This window comes from Pseudorasbora parva, chromosome 19, assembly GCF_024679245.1.
Source record: "Pseudorasbora parva isolate DD20220531a chromosome 19, ASM2467924v1, whole genome shotgun sequence".
Classification (NCBI taxonomy): domain Eukaryota; kingdom Metazoa; phylum Chordata; class Actinopteri; order Cypriniformes; family Gobionidae; genus Pseudorasbora; species Pseudorasbora parva.
The window spans coordinates 2,546,247-2,564,160 of NC_090190.1; the positions used below are offsets into that span (position 1 = coordinate 2,546,247).

Below are 17,914 nucleotides of genomic sequence, written 5' to 3' on the forward strand. Positions count from 1 at the left end.
GAAAAGCCGAGCTGGTTCTGTAATTTTTCCCATTTTTTCCCCATAGTTTTAAAAGTCTTGGTTAAAGAGTTATAACCCATTAAGCAAACCAACCAGCTATGAGGTGGATTACACTAACAAACTTTGATTTGAAGAAAATCCCATGAAGCACTGTGAACAGCATAATCGAATTTAAAACGATGGAGAAATATACAACTACTACATATGAAAACAATATATTTTAAGTTTATAGCAAAATATTAATCTATACACAAACATTTCCGCATTTTGGCAGCGTAGGGAGTCCTACTCAAATTGCAGTGCTTCATGGGAGTGGGCGGGGCTAAAAAGCTATTTTGGAGCATTTGGTTTTTTGGACTTTCTGATTGATGGAATTTTCTGTACAGCATCATGGGTAATGTAGTTTTTCCACCAGGTACTCAGATTCTTTCCAGGCAACCCGTAACCCGTGAACTCGTACTAGATCGATATTCTCCCAGTTACGAGTTCTGACGTCACATGGGCCACGAAACAACAATGGCAGCCCCTACGGATGCTGTGTTTATGGAAGTCGTACATTAAAAAACAAATCGTTTATTAAAATAAGGTATTGCTCTAACGTTATTTATCCGCAAATGTTATTCATTATCAGCAGCTTTTCTAGCGTTAGCTAGTTTTCAGTCTTTTGAGTGCAAGAATAAATTAATACCAAACACATTTCCAATTATACAAATAACGTAAAATAAACGGTATAACAGCTTCTCTTGCCATATGCGTCGTTTTTCCTTTTCCCTTAAATAAGCAAGGAGTAAGCACCTTTGGCGATAGAAATTATTTTAAATGAGCATAAACCCTGTACAGTCCACTATGTTTTGTTTACGTCTAGCTACCGCAATTCCTCACGCTCAGGCAGTTTGGAATGACTTAGCCTAGAAAGCTACAAAGTCGTAAGTTGTGTTTTGAAGTCGTAACTTACGGGCTGAAAAACCTGCCTGGAACTAAGTCTGATACGGCTCGATTGGGCTGTAATTATGGGGCGTGTTTCAACTGAACCATCAATTGGATAGATAGACCTACAACCAATCAGAGCAACTTCCCAACCTCAAATGTTGTGGGCGGGGCTAAGTTCGGCTTGCATCCAGGCTGCACTTAAACATGATTCTTTTAAAACAATATGCTGAAATAATGCGGGCTTAAGGCTTCAATAGAAGCAAATACCATTGATTAAAAACCTTGTAGCTCACAGTAGGGCTGATTTTACGATTTGTACACATACAAATAGGCAAACTGTTTTTGAAAGTTATGTGGTTTATTTCAAAACTATTTTATTTACAACGGTCATTTAATAAATATGACTTATCACATAATCAAGTGAACTAGACCAACACCATGCCAAGGAAAGAGAACACCAAATTCTTAATCAAGCTCTGTTATAAAAGTCAAGATAACCAACACATGTTAGAGTACTGTAAATGAATGAGTGCATTTAAAATAGTCTCATTTAAATACAGAAAAAAATCAATTGTAACAAAGAAAGTAAATGTGAAACTGGGAAAAATGACTATACATTTAAAATAAAATGCAGTACTGAGAATGCAGGATCAAACCTGGCTCTATAATATATTAAGAGATCCATAAACAATCAATTCATATGTCATATAACACATGTATTAAAGGAGGCCAGCATATTTTCCATATATACTCAGCCATCTGAGATGCAATAGGGGGATATGCGACAAATACTACAAAATAATGTGAACAATATAATCCTAATTGTGTTAGAGAACAATGTAAGCCTTGTGAGGTTCCTATGTTTAAGAGACATGGGAAAAATAGGGAAACAAAGGTTTGATTAAAAGCTGGTGAAGAAGCGATGAGAGAGGGAAGGAGCGTTTAAGACGAGTGCAAAAAGCGATTAAAGGCGTTGTAGGCGGACTCCAGGTCAAACAGCATCTGGCGAACCTGAGAGTCATCCAGCTCATCGGAGGCAGACATGCTGCTTAGTGTGGTTAACCTGTGAGGAAAAAGAAGAAGAACAAGACTGTGAGCATGTACATAATTTAATAAAACACCGCGTCACACTGTTTGTATACATCTCGCGTAATGGCATACAGGGAATGGAGAAAGTTGCATTCTATCACAAAAACAGAGACCACGGTTATCAAAAGTATGGGAATACTTTAAACAGAGGACAAATAAAATTGTTCCCTTTGCAAAACCGATATGGTGTACCACGGCAGCACAACTGCGATGCGCGAGCACCTCAGAGGAAAACATCTCGGCGCTCTCCGGTGTTACGGTTTAACTGGTTTCCGTGTGATCTGGTGACCAACTTCCTGGTTCAGGTCTGATATTCTTGTGCTTGCGGCATTCTGAAAAGTTGAGATGTTTTTAACTCGATGTGCTGCGGACACGCCTGGAAAAAACGAGCGCGTCGCTTCCATTATGAGAGCGCTTATTGCGCGCCTACATTGGAAATAATGAACTTGAGCGCGCAATAGACGTGATATGTGAACGGCCCCTTAAAAGACAGCGCGCCGCGAGACAACAGTCACAAACCACCGCGCTACCCCGAATCAGCTCCAGATATCTGTAAACCATGCTAAACCATAGCAGAACCCTGACTACATTTTATGGTTTGTGATGCTAAAGAACATTTCATGACGTCTCAGACAACTGTACATTTATGACTACTGTGGTTTAATTATAAACGCTATCATAAACTCATATTTACCATAGTAAAATAATTTTCTTTGCCTCTTTATTATTTTATACTGTAAAAACTTCAACCACATTTATTGAAAATGAATAAAGGTTGAAATATTATATTAGAAGTTGTATTTATATTTTTTTTTGTGAAGTTATCCAAAGGATTCATGAGCTAATTACAAAAAAGAACATTAGATTAATTATTTATTGTAATAAAAATAATCGTTAGATTAGTCGAAAGAAAAAATAATCGTTAGTTGCAGCTTTAATATATATATATATATTATTTGTTTATTCATTATTTTTTATTTAGAACTTGACTTTGAGAAACGCATAAGTATTCCAATGTACCTGTACTGAAACGTACCTTTGCAAATGGCAATAAACTTTGAACTTGATAATAACTCAGCTTATTGATATAACCTGCTATCCGGTAACCAATCCGTAAACCAATAACCCGACAATGCAGGTAAACCGTGTTTACAAGACTTTGAGTGCGTTTACATGCACGTGCTTAATCTGATTATGCTTAAAGGAGTCCTATAATGCACATTTATAAGATGTAAAATAAGTCTCTGATGTCCTGAGTGTGTGTGTGAAGGTTTAGCTCAAACATCCCACAGATCATTTTTTATAGCATGTTAAAATTGTCACTTTTTGAGGGAGAGCAAAAACATGCAATACAATTTGTATGTCCCTTTAAATGCTAATGAGCTGCTGCTCCCCGCCCCCTTTCAGGAAGAGGGCGGAGCTTCAAGAGCTCATGTTAGCAGCTCTGATTATATCACGCACACACACTGAAAATATCAGAAACTGTTCAGCCTTTTATTTGATATTTTTTGTATAAATGAGCGATGGTTTGGCTAGATAAGACCCTTATTCATCGTCTGCTGTCGTTTAAAGCCCTTTGAAGGTTCAAAGAAACTGTAATTTGGACCTTGAGCCGTTTGGGGCCCATTGAAGTCCATTATATGGAGAAAAATCCTGGAATGGTTTCATCAAAAATCTTAATTTCTTTTCCACTGAAGAAAGAAAGACATGGACATCTTGGATGACATGGGGGTGAGGAAATTATCAGGAAAAGTTGATTTAAAAGTTAACTAATCCTTTAATGTCTTTCCCTGAAATGAATCTAAGCTCACCAGAGGTTGACTTTGTCTTTGGCCTCTGAATCTGGAGGCATGTTGCTCATTCTGTTCATGGTCTCCATGAGCTCCCTCAGGTCAGGCTGGATCTATAAAACAATATTAAGCTTAAAATCAGGGGCACTTTTTAACATTGTGTTAATCTAACTAAGCTGATGTGAAATGACTACCTCATCCATGGCACGAATCTCAAGTCGGAGTTTGTCCATCACTGTGATGAAGAGCTGCATGGGAGAAAACACAAAGGTTAAAATGGTATACGAGCAGATCTTGCATTTTGCACTGTATTTATTTTAGCAGGAACTCAATGCACCACATACTCTACTGTGACAAACTACATTTGGCATTATTTCTTGAAAGTCTGAGAAAATAAATCTACTTAATGCAGCTGCTGGAACAAGAAGGAAACCTCTGAGCTCAATCGATAAACACTGGCATGGGCTCAAGAAAAGCTATTCATTACAGGCTGCATTAAGAGTTCAAGATACATACAGAAACAATGTCTGCAATGCAGCGGTTCAGGTTGCCCTTGTCATCCTTAATGGTGATTGGTCGATCCTCTTTGATCCTCTCCATAGCCAGTGGACAGTCCAGCTGCCAGAGACACAGAAGGGAGGAATATTAAAAAGCTAATTCTTGATATGTAGTGCACTGGACCAAAGCATTTAGTAAAATAAAGTATACCCTGTATTTCCGACAAAAGTCATCTATGGAGCCCACATCTGATCCCTGGACTTGTTTGAAAGCAGCCTTGTACTGGACAAGCAATCTTGAGCAAGCTCCTGTGTATCTGCAAAAACAAAGCAAATGTTTATAATATATGACTGGAGACTGCATCAATAAATTTGGGGTACATGAGCAAAAAGTGACAGGTGAAAAAAGGTGTATTGTGGGTAGGTCTATAGTGCAGCGATGTGTAAAGCATAACTCACTAGAGCCCCTTTCACACTCCACGTCGGACCCCGCAATATTCCCGGAGCATTGCCGGGTCGACTTCTGTGTGAAAGCAACCACGTCCCGGGATTGATTACCGAATTGATAGATACCGTTGTATGATGATAGATGAATAGATAGATGCACATTTATGTTGGATGGATACCTTTTATGATGGATAGATGAATAGATAGATGCAGTTATGATACCAGCAGCCATATCCCCCTGTAGCCCAAGCAAATTAAGCACTCAAATCACCTGAAAGTTAGATGAATGTGTTTGTGTGAGTGTGCCCGGTACAGTAGAGGTGTTTTCATCCATAAACATCTCCAGCAGCTCTATCACCCTGTAGCCCAAGACTGGTTTCCCACTGAAACTAAGCAGGGCTGAGCCTGGTCAGTACCTGGATGGGAGACCAACTGGGAAAACCAGGAGCTGCTGGTAGAGGTGTTAGTGAGGCCAGCAGGGGTGCTCACCCTGTGGTCTTTGTGGGTCCTAACACCCCAGTATAGTGATGGGGACACTATACTGACAAAGAGCACCGTCCTTCGGATGAGACGTTAAACCGAGGTCCCGACTCTCTGTGGTCATTAAAAATCCCAAGATACTCCTTCAATAAAGAGTAGGGGTGTAACCCCGGCATCCTGGCCAAATTTGCCCAGTGGCCGCTGTCCATCATGGCCTCCTAATCATCCCCCTCTCCTGATTGGCTTCATCACTCGGTCTCCTCTCCACCAATCAGCTGGTGTGGTGGGTGTTCTGGCGCAATTTGGCTGCCGTCGCATCATCCAGGTGGATGCTGCACATTGGTGGTGGTTGAGGAGATTCCCCCCTTCTATGTAAAGCGCTTTGGGTGTCTAGAAAAGTGCTATATAAATGTAATGAATTATTATTATTATTAGTTAATTTATATATAATAATTATATATAATAATAATTATCTAATTTATAATAACAATCTACTTGTTTTTGAGTAAGTAATACATTGTCAAATATGTATAAACTTAAATAGACTACCTATACAAGTAGATAATGTCTCTTTGTATTAATTTGTCCTGTTATTGACGTTTGTCAATTTTTCATTGACAAAATTCACACCCAGATGTTCGAATAGTTTGAATATTCGTGTTTGTTTTAGAGGGAATATTCGAACGTCATTTTTTAGCAATTTTGAAAGCCCTATAACTCGCACAAGTCACTTTCAACCAATCAGCTTTCTGTTGAATCTGTGCAGACATATTTGACTGTTCGCAAAGACCCGCCCCCCCCGTTAGTTACTGTTGCTATGTCCGAAAAGCTGTGCTCGCTCGCTGCGCTCGCTCTCTCTCTCTCTCTCTCTCTCTCTCTCTCTCTCTCTCTCTCTCTCTCTCTCTCTCTCTCTCTCTCTCTCTCTCTCTCTCTCTCTCTCTCTCTCTCTCTCTCTCTCTCTCTCTCTCTCTCTCTCTCTCTCTCTCTCTCTCTCTCTCTCTCTCACACACACACACACACACACACACACACACACACACACACACACGTTCTTATGCAGTGAAAAACACATCGTGGAGCAAACAGGATACTGCCAGAAATGACAGAGCAGGTTATTTTTAATATGAAACCATCAACCCTAAAAATTTGTCATAGCTTAAATCATGACATTTTGCACTCACTCGTTTGGAGTCACGCAGTCCTTAATGTAGGCTTTTTCCAGGGCCTGGAGGGTTTTGACCACAGCAAACAACTCGGCCATGTTGTCATACCTTTAAAAATGAAGAAGAAAAAATTAAAATAAATAAAAAATTAAACACAAACAACGATATTATTTTTGTGTTCAGCAGAACAAAGAAATGTATACAGGTTTGGAATAACTTGAGGGAGAGTAAATGATGACAGAATTGTAATTTTTGAAATGTCCATTTAAATGCAAATATAGGGGGGCAATCAAACCATCTCCATTGACTTTGTATTGCATGAAGCATCCTCCTTGTCTTTTCTGACAAGCTGATATGCGAGCTAAAAAACCCAGAACCAAAACCCCAGTTTTTATAAGCTGTTGACCCAAAAAAGCATTTAAGAACACAAAAGTGGATACAGGCAATTGAGACAGAGCGTGACATGTTATATTACACTGAGAACTACGCCCACTGGAGGGGAACGTGATCAGAGACAGGGAATATAATATACAAAACTGACAATTGGATATTTGACATAACAGAGACAGAATGTTTACTGCTCACGTAGGCAAACTGAGTGTCAGGATCCCAAAATTAACCCATTCTTTTGCTGAAGCTTCACGTCTTATTGCCGTTTTCACTTTTGTCTCCTTAAATGCTTGTTTTTTTGGGTTGACAGCTTATACAAACGTCCTTCTGTGTTTTGTAGTTTGTTTGCTGTACACCTTGTCACATTTCAGCTTTTAGACATTGTTCTGTATTTTGTTATAAGTCAGAAAAGTCAAGGAAGCGCTTTACGTAATACAAAGTCAATGGAGAGCGTTGGAGCATTTCACAAATAGCTTACATTCAGTTCTGCATTACTAACTCAGTTTGTTTGTTTGCACCCCCACTCCCTAAAAAATGTTTAGTACCAGCCGCCACTGAAGACAAACAAATAAATAAATGTGTAGCCCCAATGAACAATATGTCAGTTAACTTACTTTTCCCTTTCTCTGGCATTTTTGTACAATTTCACTTCCTGTAAAAAGACAAATACAGACATTTAAAAAAAGAATAATCATGACGGTGAGTGAATTATTACAAATGGTACACAATGTAATATGTCTTACCTCATACAGTTCTGGCTTGTTGGCCGGCGCTGGTTAAGTTAAAGCAGAGAGGGAAGACAGAGATATACAATATGATGTGAAAATTTGATTTTTTTTGTACTCAGATTCCAGCTTTTCAAATATTGTCCTATCCTAACAAACCCCACATGGATAAATCTCAAATATTGAGAAAAAATTACCCTTATGACTGGTTTTGTGCTCCAGGGTCACAAATATAAAAAGGAATATATGAATATGATTGATTTAGAGACTAATTTCCTCTCACTCACCTCCTCCTATCACTCCAGAAGCAGGTATTCCATGAAACATGATGAACTACAAAACAATAGAAGAGACAATCAGACTGGAAATACAATTCTTATATACTAACATATGTGATTTTAGACATATAACGAGCTGTTTGACTCAAGACAAATGTTGAATCAGACTGGAGTACATAATAACACAGCTGATGTTGTTTTGTTTATTTCCTGAGCGATGCTAGCTTACACAGCTAGCTAAGATTTAGCTTTCATTCGGCTAAAAGTATACAGGACACGTTGATGCCTCTCACTAATTCACATCTTATATAATCACATCACTTTAATGTGATTATGGACTAACGTTTTAGTAAAACAATGGGCTTTTTAACAGAAAAAAACGGACCAGGAAAAAACTAACTCACTCACCCTTTTATTGACGTCACCACTGTTGCGAACAGACGCGTCACGTGACGTCGCCGGATGATTTCGTAACATCCTGTATTATTTATTTTCCTTCAGTGCAAAAATATGCCTTTGTAGAATATATACAGTATATTTAATCTCAACTCGAAAGTAATAGGAATAATAATTTAATTAATTTAACACTCGAAAAACGGTAATATTTAATATGCGCTCGTTACATAGTCCACGGTTGCCAAGCCCTTTTCATAATTCCACTCAATAATTCACGTAATTCAGTAAATATACCGCAATTAGTTATGACATGACTACTTTATAGTAAAATAACTGTTTTATATATTACACTATACAGCTCCGGAAGACAATCTTCTTCATTATTATGACTATTTATTTTATAGTAATAAAAAAAAAAACGTAAATGTCAGTGTTTCGCGAGAATACTTGGCAACCCGAGCGTCCATTTGAATGCGCGCGCGGGAATGACTGGTAAACAGAGACTCTCAAGAAGCTTTATCTACAAAAAATAACTAAAATATGACGTTTTAAACATCACCGTAGTTCATTAAGAGATCGCTTGTTTCCATTATAAACGCGTCTGGTTTGTAAACACAGAATGAAATCCAGCAGGAGCACTAAAGTGAAACCCGATAAAGAAGAGGAGTGTGGGATATGGCTCGACACAAAAGAGTTAAAACAGAAGAAACAGGTAAATAATCAAATATATTCTGTTATATCGCATCTAGCCTATTGCAATTTAATTTAACGTAGCCTATTTCCTGTAGATGATGATACACAGGGCAACTTATTGAGCTTTTTTCCATTGGGAATGGGCAACACATTTCTCTTTGGATATTCAGATTGAAGTCTGTTGCCCATTCCCAATGGGAAAGTGCCTAAGCAACATCTTTAGGCAACATTGCTCAAAAAGTTTCCCTGTGTATCATCAGCTTTTGTCTTTATAAGAAAAAAATATCTATATTTAAAGGGTTAGTTCACCCATAATTGAAATTGATGTAATTAATGATTCATTGATATTAATGACCCTAATGTCATTAATATCAATGTCAAACACTATCACCTAATGACTACAGCCCCATTGACTCCCTGTGCAAATGCATTGATGAAGTTAACCACTGGATGTGCCGAAACTATCTTCAGTTAAACAAAGATAAAACCGAAATCACTATTCTCAAGGTGAACGCGTATCTTGAGGCTAAAGGCCTGATAACAAAAAATCAAGTCAGGAATCTTGGAGTGATTTTACAGTCCGACCTGAGTTTCAGTAGTCATGTCAAAGCAATAACTAAATCAGCATACTATCATCTGAAAAATATTGCAAGGATTAGATGTTTTGTCTCCAGGCAAGACTTAGAGAAACTCGTTCATGCTTTAATCACTAGTAGGGTGGACTATTGTAACGGCCTTCTCACTGGCCTTCCCAAAAAGACCATTAGACAGCTGCAGCTCATACAGAACGCTGCTGCCAGGATTGTGAGCAGAACCAGAAAATATGACCATATCACACCAGTCCTCAGGTCTTTACACTGGCTTCCAGTTACATTTAGGATCGACTTTAAAGTACTATTACTTGTTTATAAATCACTCAATGAGCTAGGACCCCAATACATCGCAGATATGCTGATTAAATACAAACCCAACAGATCACTCAGATCAGCAGGATCAAGTCAGTTAGAAATACCAAGAGTTCACTCAAAGCAAGGAGAGTCTGCCTTTAGCTATTATGCCAGCCGCAGTTGGAACCGGCTTCCTGAACAGATCAGATGTGCTCCAACAGTAGCCACATTCAAATCCAGACTCAAAACACATCTGTTCAGCTGTGCGTTTACTGAATGAGCTCTGAGCACTGTATGTCCGACTGATTGCACCCTATCTTATCTCTTTATTCTTTTCATAATTGTTTTAGTTTACCTTTGTTCTTATCTCTGGTTATTGTTTATTTTATATGTTCTTTTGAGTTAAATATGATGAGTGAAAACTGGGTTTGATGGAAATAGTAAGTTTGACAATAAGGTTTGAGTATGTGTAAATCTGTGTAGGGTATGATGAGTGAGAATGGGTTTAACAAGAAGGTTCCTGAGTAAAAATCAGGGAATAGTGATCAAAATGGATGTTATGAACGTGTTTGAGAAAGAAATGAATGAGAGGTGTTCTAATAAAGATGGTACATGTATGTAGGCTGTAAACTGAAGAATGTTTTATTTTTATATCAGACCATTATTGTGGATCTGACCATTTTATCTTATTTATTTTTTAAATTATTATATATATTTTTAAAATTATTATTATCTTTACAACTGTTTTAACTATGCTTGTTTTAAATTTTTTATTCGTCCATATGGTACTCTTTTTTTTTTCTCATGCATTTGTTACCACTGTTTTAATTCATTTCTATGTAAAGCACTTTGAATTGCCATTGGGTATGAAATGTGCTATACAAATAAACTTGCCTTGCCTAATGTCGTTCCACACCCGTAAGACCTCCGTTCATCTTCACACACAGTTTAAGATATTTTATACTTAGTCCGAGAGCGTATGCAAGTGTATGCACACTATACTGTCCATGTCCAGAAAGGGAATAAAAACATCATCACAGTAGTCCATATGAGACATCAGTGGGTTAATTAGAGTCTCTTGAAGCATCCAAAATACATTTGGGTCCAAAAATAACAAAAACTACGACTTTATTCAGCATTGTCTTCTCTTCCGCGTTTGTGTTCAACCCTCAAATAAAGATTCGAACGGTTATGAATCAGCGAATCGATTCAGATCGCGTGTCAAACTGCTGAAATCAGGTGACATTGGTGATCCGAATTACCAATTGAATTAACCATTTAAATCTTTATTTGAGGATTGAAAACAAACGCGGAAGAGAAGACAATGCTGAATAAAGTCGTAGTTTTTGTTATTTTTGGACCCAAATGTATTTTGGATGCTTCAAGAGACTCTAATTAACCCACTGATGTCTCATATGGACTACTGTGATGATGTTTTTATTCTCTTTCTGGACATGGACAGTATAGTGTGCATACACTTGCAGACGCTCTCAGACTAAATATAAAATATCTTAAACTGTGTGTGAAGATGAACGGAGGTCTTACGGGTGTGGAGCGACATTAGGGAGAGGAGTTAATGACAGACATTTCATTGTTGGCGAACTAACCCTTTAAGTACATGTTGTTAAGTGTTTTCAGATGTGATGTTTGGATGTTTTCAGAATCGGACCCGTCCCATTATATCCAGATCGAGTGTGTCGGTGTTATTCAGCTTCACTCAGACCCGACTCAACATGCCTGTGACCCGACAGAGCTCCATCTCATCCTTCTTCACTCCCAAACCCACCGGTGAGACTCCAGACCTGCTTCATACTCTATCAGATTATGTGTTACTAAATGGTCATCTTTAATATAAATGTATAATTGGACTGTAACTAGGACACATTGGAATAAAGTGTAACCTTTATTTCTGTTTTAGTTATTTTAGTACATACTTAATGAGAAATGATTTTGACATAGCAAAAATGTTTTTTACTGTATAGTTCACTGTATACTGTTCAGTGTGTGTGTTCAGTTGGTGTGTGCGTGCATTAGGGTGTTTGTGTGTATGTTCAGTTTGTGTGTGCATGAGTGTGTGTTCAGTTTGTGTGTGCATGAGTGTGTGTTCAGTTTGTGTGTGCATGAGTGTGTTTTCAGTTTGTGTGTGCATGAGTGTGTTTTCAGTTTATGTGTGCATGAGTGTGTTCAGTTTGTGTGTGCATGAGCGTGTTCAGTTTGTGTGTGTGTTCAGTGTGTGTGTATGTGTGTGTTCAGTTGGTGTGTGCATGAGGGTGTTTGTGTGAATGTTCAGTTTGTGTGTGCATGAGTGTGTTGTCAGTTTGTATGTGCATGAGTGTGTGTTCAGTTTATGTGTGCATGAGTGTGTTCAGTTTGTGTGTGCTCCGTGAATGTGTGTATGTTCAGTTTGTGTGTGTGAATGTTCAGTTTGTGTGTGCATGAGTGTGTGTTCAGTTTGTGTGTGCATGAGTGTGTGTTCAGTTTGTGTGTGCATGAGCGTGTGTTCAGTTGGTGTGTGCGTGCATTAGGGTGTTTGTGTGTATGTTCAGTTTGTGTGTGCATGAGCGTGTGTTCAGTTTGTGTGTGCATGAGCGTGTGTTCAGTTTATGTGTGCATGAGCGTGTGTTCAGTTTATGTGTGCATGAGCGTGTGTTCAGTTTATGTGTGCATGAGCGTGTTCAGTTGGTGTGTGCATGAGCGTGTGTTCAGTTGGTGTGTGCATGAGCGTGTGTTCAGTTGGTGTGTTCAGTTGGTGTGTGCATGAGCGTGTGTTCAGTTGGTGTGTGCATGAGCGTGTGTTCAGTTGGTGTGTGCATGAGCGTGTGTTCAGTTGGTGTGTGCATGAGCGTGTGTTCAGTTGGTGTGTGCATGAGCGTGTGTTCAGTTGGTGTGTGCATGAGCGTGTGTTCAGTTGGTGTGTGCTCGGTCAATGTGTGTATTTTCAGTTGGTGTGTGCATGAGCATGTGTTCAGTTTGTGTGTGCTCGGTCAATGTGTGTATTTTCAGTTGGTGTGTGCATGAGTGTGTTTAGTTTGTGTGTGCTCAGTGAATGTGTGTATGTTCAGTTTGTGTGTGTGTGCGCAAGTGTGTTCAGTGTATGTGTGTATGTTCAGTTTGTGTGTGTATGAGTGTGTTCAGTGTGTGTATGTTTTCAGTTTATCTGTGCATGTGTGTGTGTTCAGTGTATGTTTGTGTGTGTGTGTTCAGTGTGTTTGTTCAGTGTATGTGTGTATACAGTTTGTGTGTGCATCAGTCTGTGTTCATTGTGTGTATGTGGTTGTGTTCAGTTTGTGTGTGCATCAGTGTGTTTGTGTTCAGTGTATGTATGTGTGTGTGTGTGTGTGCGTGTGTGTTCAGTGTATGTGTACACCAGGTTTATTATAGTTAACTAAATACTTAGACTTACCATAATTAAAAATATTAACAAAACACTGTAATAGTATCGCAATGATACTAAAAGAAAACACACACACACCTTTATTGTGATGATAAACAGTTTAAGCTTAATCCCCATGATCTTCTGACTGGTATGTCTGTGCCCAGACCCGAACCGAAGCGAGACACACACCGAGATGACACACACCGGCTCCAAACGTAAACATCACCTGACTATCGACTCCAGCTGTCACACACCTGAGCTGCACCTGCAAAACTGGGACGCGGATTGGGAAAGACCGAAGGACACGGACGGAAAAGAGCAGCGCTTCCTCCGTTTAATACGCGGAGAGGAAGACGAGCCACCGGAAAAGAGGAAACCCGTCGCCCATCACACAGACCAACAAGAGTTCGAGACCCAAGAACGCTGGAATAAAGAAGAGTATCCGAATCTAACACACACTTTCCTCCACGGGGCGTCACGGGAAGCGCCTCCATCTCCTAAAGACGCGGACAAACATGAGGCACGAGATCAGAAACTCACGGTATTGGTCTCTCGGTCTGTCAATGAACACCGCGGGAGATCGAGCGCCACCCCTCGGCGGAAAACGAACGCGTCGCCCGGGAAGCGGACGGGAAAAGAGAACCGCTGTCCCGCATCGCCAATTCAAAACACTCCTCCGTCGCCTTTTAAACGCCGACTCGTGTCCAGGCTGACGGAGAGACACACACTCCCCAACGCAAGCGAAACTCTGGCGGGTTTGTTCACGCAGGACTCGGAGGGGTTGTGTGTGATCGCTCACCGGGACCGGGAGGGCAGGAGCCAGTCTGACGCCGCTTCAGTGACGGAGGAGGAGGACGAGGAGATGCTCTTCACTCAGGACTCGGAGGGAAACATGGTCATCAAGCACTAAACACACGAGATCTGACACTAAAACACAAGCTTCACCTGTCGGAGCTTTATGTGATAATATGTGATAGTGTAAAAACTATTTTTAAGGCGTAATTAGGGAAATTACTTCCAAATAAAGGCAAAGGTAATTAAATGTTGTTATGACTCCTGTTTGCCAGCAGAGGACACTATATATTTGGAATATTCTATACTTCTATTTTGAGTGCATGTGCATGTGTGTGTGATGGGTAGGTTTAGGGGTAGGGCAGTGTGTGAGTGTGTGTAATGGGTAGGTTTAGGGGTAGGGCAGTGCGTGTGTGTGTGTGTGTGTGTGTGTGTGTGTGTGTGTGTGTGTGTGTGTGTGTGTGTGTGTGTGTGTGTGTGTGTGTGTGTGTGTGTGTGTGTGTGTGTAATGGGTAGGTTTAGGAACAGGACAGTGTGTGAGTGTGTGTGATGGGTAGGTTTAGGGGCAGGACAGTGTGTGAGTGTGTGTGATGGGTAGGTTTAGGGGTAGGGCAGTGCGTGTGTGTGTGTGTGTGATGGGTAGGTTTAGGGGTAGGGCAATGTGTGAGTGTGTAATGGGTAGGTTTAGGGGCAGGACAGTGTGTGAGTGTGTGTGATGGGTAGGTTTAGGGGTAGGGCAGTGCGTGTGTGTGTGTGTGATGGGTAGGTTTAGGGGCAGGACAGTGTGTGAGTGTGTGTGATGGGTAGGTTTAGGGGTAGGGCAGTGCTTGTGTGTGTTTGTGTGTGTGTGTGTGTGTGTGATGGGTAGGTTTAGGGGCAGGACAGTGTGTGAGTGTGTGTGATGGGTAGGTTTAGGGGTAGGGCAGAGTGTGTGTGTGCTTGTGATGGGTAGGTTTAGGGGCAGGACAGTGTGAGTGTGTGTGATGGGTAGGTTTAGGGGCAGGACAGTGTGTGAGTGTGTGTGATAGGTAGGTTTAGGGGTAGGGCAGTGTGTGAGTGTGTGTGATGGGTAGGTTTAGGGGTAGGGCAGTGTGTGATGGGTAGGTTTAGGGGCAGGACAGTGTGAGTGTGTGTGATGGGTAGGTTTAGGGGCAGGAAAGTGTGTGAGTGTGTGTGACGGGTAGGTTTAGGGGCTGGACAGTGTGTGAGTGTGTGTGTGATGGGTAGGTTTAGGGGTAGGGCAGTGTGTGATGGGTAGGTTTAGGGGCAGGACAGTGTGTGAGTGTGTGTGATAGGTAGGTTTAGGGGCAGGACAGTGTGTGAGTGTGTGTGATAGGTAGGTTTAGGGGCAGGACAGTGTGAGTGTGTGTGATGGGTAGGTTTAGGGGCAGGAAAGTGTGTGAGTGTGTGTGACGGGTAGGTTTAGGGGCTGGACAGTGTGTGAGTGTGTGTGTGATGGGTAGGTTTAGGGGTAGGGCAGTGTGTGTGTGATGGGTAGGTTTAGGGGTAGGGCAGTGTGTGTGTGTGTGTGATGGGTAGGTTTAGAGGCAGGGCAGTGTGTGTGTGATGGGTAGGTTTAGGGGCAGGACAGTGTGAGTGTGATGGGTAGGTTTAGGGGCAGGACAGTGTGAGTGTGTGTGATGGGTAGGTTTAGGGGCAGGACAGTGTGTGAGTGTGTGATGGGTAGGTTTAGGGGCAGGACAGTGTGTGAGTGTGTGATGGGTAGGTTTAGGGGTAGGACAGTGTGAGTGTGTGTGATGGGTAGGGCAGTGTGTGTGTGATGGGTAGGTTTATGGGCAGTGTAGGGGGATAGAAAATACGGTTTGTACGGTATAAAAAACATTACGCCTATGGAGAGTCCCCATGTCACAAAAACAAACGTGTGTGTGTGTGTGTGTGTGTGTGTGTGTGTGTGTGTGTGTGTGTGTGTGTGTGTGTGTGTGTGTGTGTGTGTGTGTGTGTGTGTGTGTGTGTGTGTGTGTGTGTGTGTGTGTGTGTGTGTGGAGAGAGAGAATGTCCAATGTGTATCTATGTGAGCGTGTATTCATTGTGTGTGTTTGAGTATGAGTGTGTTCTGTTTGTTAGTTTCATGGTCATCAAGCACTAAACACACGAGATCTGACACTAAAACACAAGCTTTACATGTCGGAGCTTTATGTGATAATATGTGATAGTGTAAAAACTATTTTTTAAGGCGTAATTAGGGAAATTACTTCCAAATAAAGGCAAAGGTAATTAAATGTTGTAATGACTCCGGTTTGCCAGCAGAGGACACTATATATTTGGAATATTTTGAATGTCACATTAATAAATATAAGTTTAGTATTAGTGTGTGTGTGAGTGTTAAGTGTGTATGTGTGTTTTAGTGCGTGTTCAGTTTGTGTGTGAGAGTGAGAGAGTGTTAAATGTGTGTGTGTGTGTGTGTGTGTGTGTGTGTGTGTGTGTGTGTGTGTGTGTGTGTGTGTGTGTGTGTGTGTGTGTGTGTGTGTGTGTGTGTGTGTGTGTGTGTGTGTGTGTGTGTGTGTGTGTGTGTGTGTTTTCAATATGTATATATGAGTGCGTGTTCAGTTTTTGTGTGTGTGTATGAGTGTGTTCAGTTTTGTGTGTGTGTGTGTGTGCATGAGTGTTTAATGTGTATGTGTGTTCAGTGTGCATGAGTGTGTGTGTGTGTGTGTGTGTGTGTTCAATGTGTATGTATGAGCGTGTGTTCAGTTTGCGTGTGTGTGAGTGTTTAATGTGAATGTGTGTGCGAGTATAAGTGTGGGTTCATTTTGTGTGAGAGTGTTTAATAATGGTGTGTGTGTGATGGGCAGGCAGGGGCATTGTGTGTGTGTGTGTGTGATGGGTGGATAGATAGGTTTAGGGGCATACCATCACACACACACAGCAGGGGCAGTGTAAGGAGAAAAAAAATACGGTTTGTACGGTATAAAAAACAACTATATGGAGAGTCCCCACAATTCACAAAAACAAACGTGTGTGTGTGTGTGTGAGAGGTGTGTGTGCTGTTACAGCTGCCAGTGCTTTGTCGCTCTGCTCTGACATTTCGACAGTTCCCACCTGTTACGTAAAACGCCCCTCAAAGCATCATTCAAACAGCTCGACAGGCTTTATGATCCTGGATGAAAATCAGCGTCTCAGAGTCAAACACTAACACACACACACACACACACACACACACGAGTAGATTTGACCTGATTCATCAAAATAAAGGCATACAATTACAAGAGTTTTCAGACGTGTGCTGCCTTTTTACGCGTGTGTGTGTGTGTGTGTGTGTGTGGGGGGGGGGGCATGTTTTTGTGACATATGAGGACACAAATGTGTATAATGCCATGGGTATGACACAGGTATTAGGAGAGGGTGAAATATGAGGACATTACCCATGGCCCCACTTTTCAAAAGGCTTATAAATCACACAGGAGGAGTTTTTTTATAAATTAAAAATGCAGAATGTTTCCTGTGATGGGTAGGTTTAGGGGCAGTGTGTGTGTGTGTGTGTGTGTGTGTGTGTGTGTGTGTGTGTGTGTGTGTGTGTGTGTGTGTGTGTGTGTGTGTGTGTGTGTGTGTGTGTGTGTGTGTGTGTGCGCGTTTGCGTGCGTGCGTGCGTGCGTGCGTGTGTGTGTCTTTCAAAGCCATTCAGCTGTTCTGCAGAACCAGTGACCTCTGAAGACCGTAAATGTGTGTGTTTGTGTGAGTGAGTGACTGTGTTTGACAGGTGGATTGTGTTGAGGGCTCTCCAAAATCCCTCTGTAGTCTCTCGTTCCTTTTGTTTGCCCTGTAAAACCAGCACTATAGGCTCATAATAAACTATTCTATAAGTGTAAGCCACCAACTTGATAAGAAAAGTTCTAATAGGCTATGTTTAATGTGTATAATTAGCAGTGTGTGCCCATGAGACTGCTATCAGAATTATCGTAAATGCGAGTTTTGGAGGTAAAAATTGCACATGAACGCGCTCTGATGTCGTGTTTACCACTG

At 41.0% G+C, this 17,914-nt stretch overlaps 2 protein-coding genes across 3 annotated transcripts; one reads left to right on the plus strand and one right to left on the minus strand.

The window, feature by feature from the left end:
- Positions 1–1,267: 1,267 nt before the first annotated feature.
- vps28 (VPS28 subunit of ESCRT-I) lies at positions 1,268–8,248 on the minus strand. The gene is made up of 10 exons (XM_067425964.1): positions 8,198–8,248; positions 7,799–7,844; positions 7,530–7,558; positions 7,401–7,438; positions 6,415–6,504; positions 4,518–4,623; positions 4,326–4,427; positions 4,004–4,057; positions 3,831–3,922; positions 1,268–1,993 (listed from the first exon to the last, which is right to left on the minus strand). Exons 2-10 carry the CDS (start codon positions 7,836–7,838, stop codon positions 1,873–1,875), a joined length of 672 nt encoding a protein of 223 aa, XP_067282065.1. The 5' UTR covers positions 7,839–7,844; positions 8,198–8,248; the 3' UTR covers positions 1,268–1,872.
- A 367-nt stretch (positions 8,249–8,615) lies between these two features.
- LOC137048010 (aurora kinase A- and ninein-interacting protein) lies at positions 8,616–14,183 on the plus strand. 2 transcript variants are annotated; one of them, XM_067425963.1, is made up of 4 exons: positions 8,616–8,897; positions 11,427–11,553; positions 13,306–13,534; positions 13,574–14,183. In XM_067425963.1, the coding sequence occupies exons 1-4, from the start codon at positions 8,805–8,807 to the stop codon at positions 14,049–14,051; spliced, it is 927 nt and encodes a 308-aa protein (XP_067282064.1). In that variant the 5' UTR covers positions 8,616–8,804; the 3' UTR covers positions 14,052–14,183. The 2 variants fall into 2 exon arrangements, with proteins under 2 accessions (XP_067282064.1, XP_067282063.1); XM_067425962.1 differs by having other exon boundaries at positions 13,306–14,183.
- Positions 14,184–17,914: the final 3,731 nt, after the last annotated feature.

Excerpts from the sequence above, each read along its gene's own strand:
- LOC137048010 (XM_067425962.1), top strand. The coding sequence starts at position 8,805 with ATGAAATCCAGCAGGAGCACTAAAGTGAAACCCGATAAAGAAGAGGAG. Across the intron at positions 8,898-11,426 it reads AGTTAAAACAGAAGAAACAG|AATCGGACCCGTCCCATTAT; the intron begins GTAAATAATCAA and ends GGATGTTTTCAG. Across the intron at positions 11,554-13,305 it reads CTTCACTCCCAAACCCACCG|ACCCGAACCGAAGCGAGACA; the intron begins GTGAGACTCCAG and ends GTCTGTGCCCAG.
- vps28 (XM_067425964.1), bottom strand. The coding sequence starts at position 7,838 with ATGTTTCATGGAATACCTGCTTCTGGAGTGATAGGAGGAG. Across the intron at positions 7,439-7,529 it reads ACAAGCCAGAACTGTATGAG|GAAGTGAAATTGTACAAAAA; the intron begins GTAAGACATATT and ends GTCTTTTTACAG. Across the intron at positions 6,505-7,400 it reads AATGCCAGAGAAAGGGAAAA|GTATGACAACATGGCCGAGT; the intron begins GTAAGTTAACTG and ends TCATTTTTAAAG.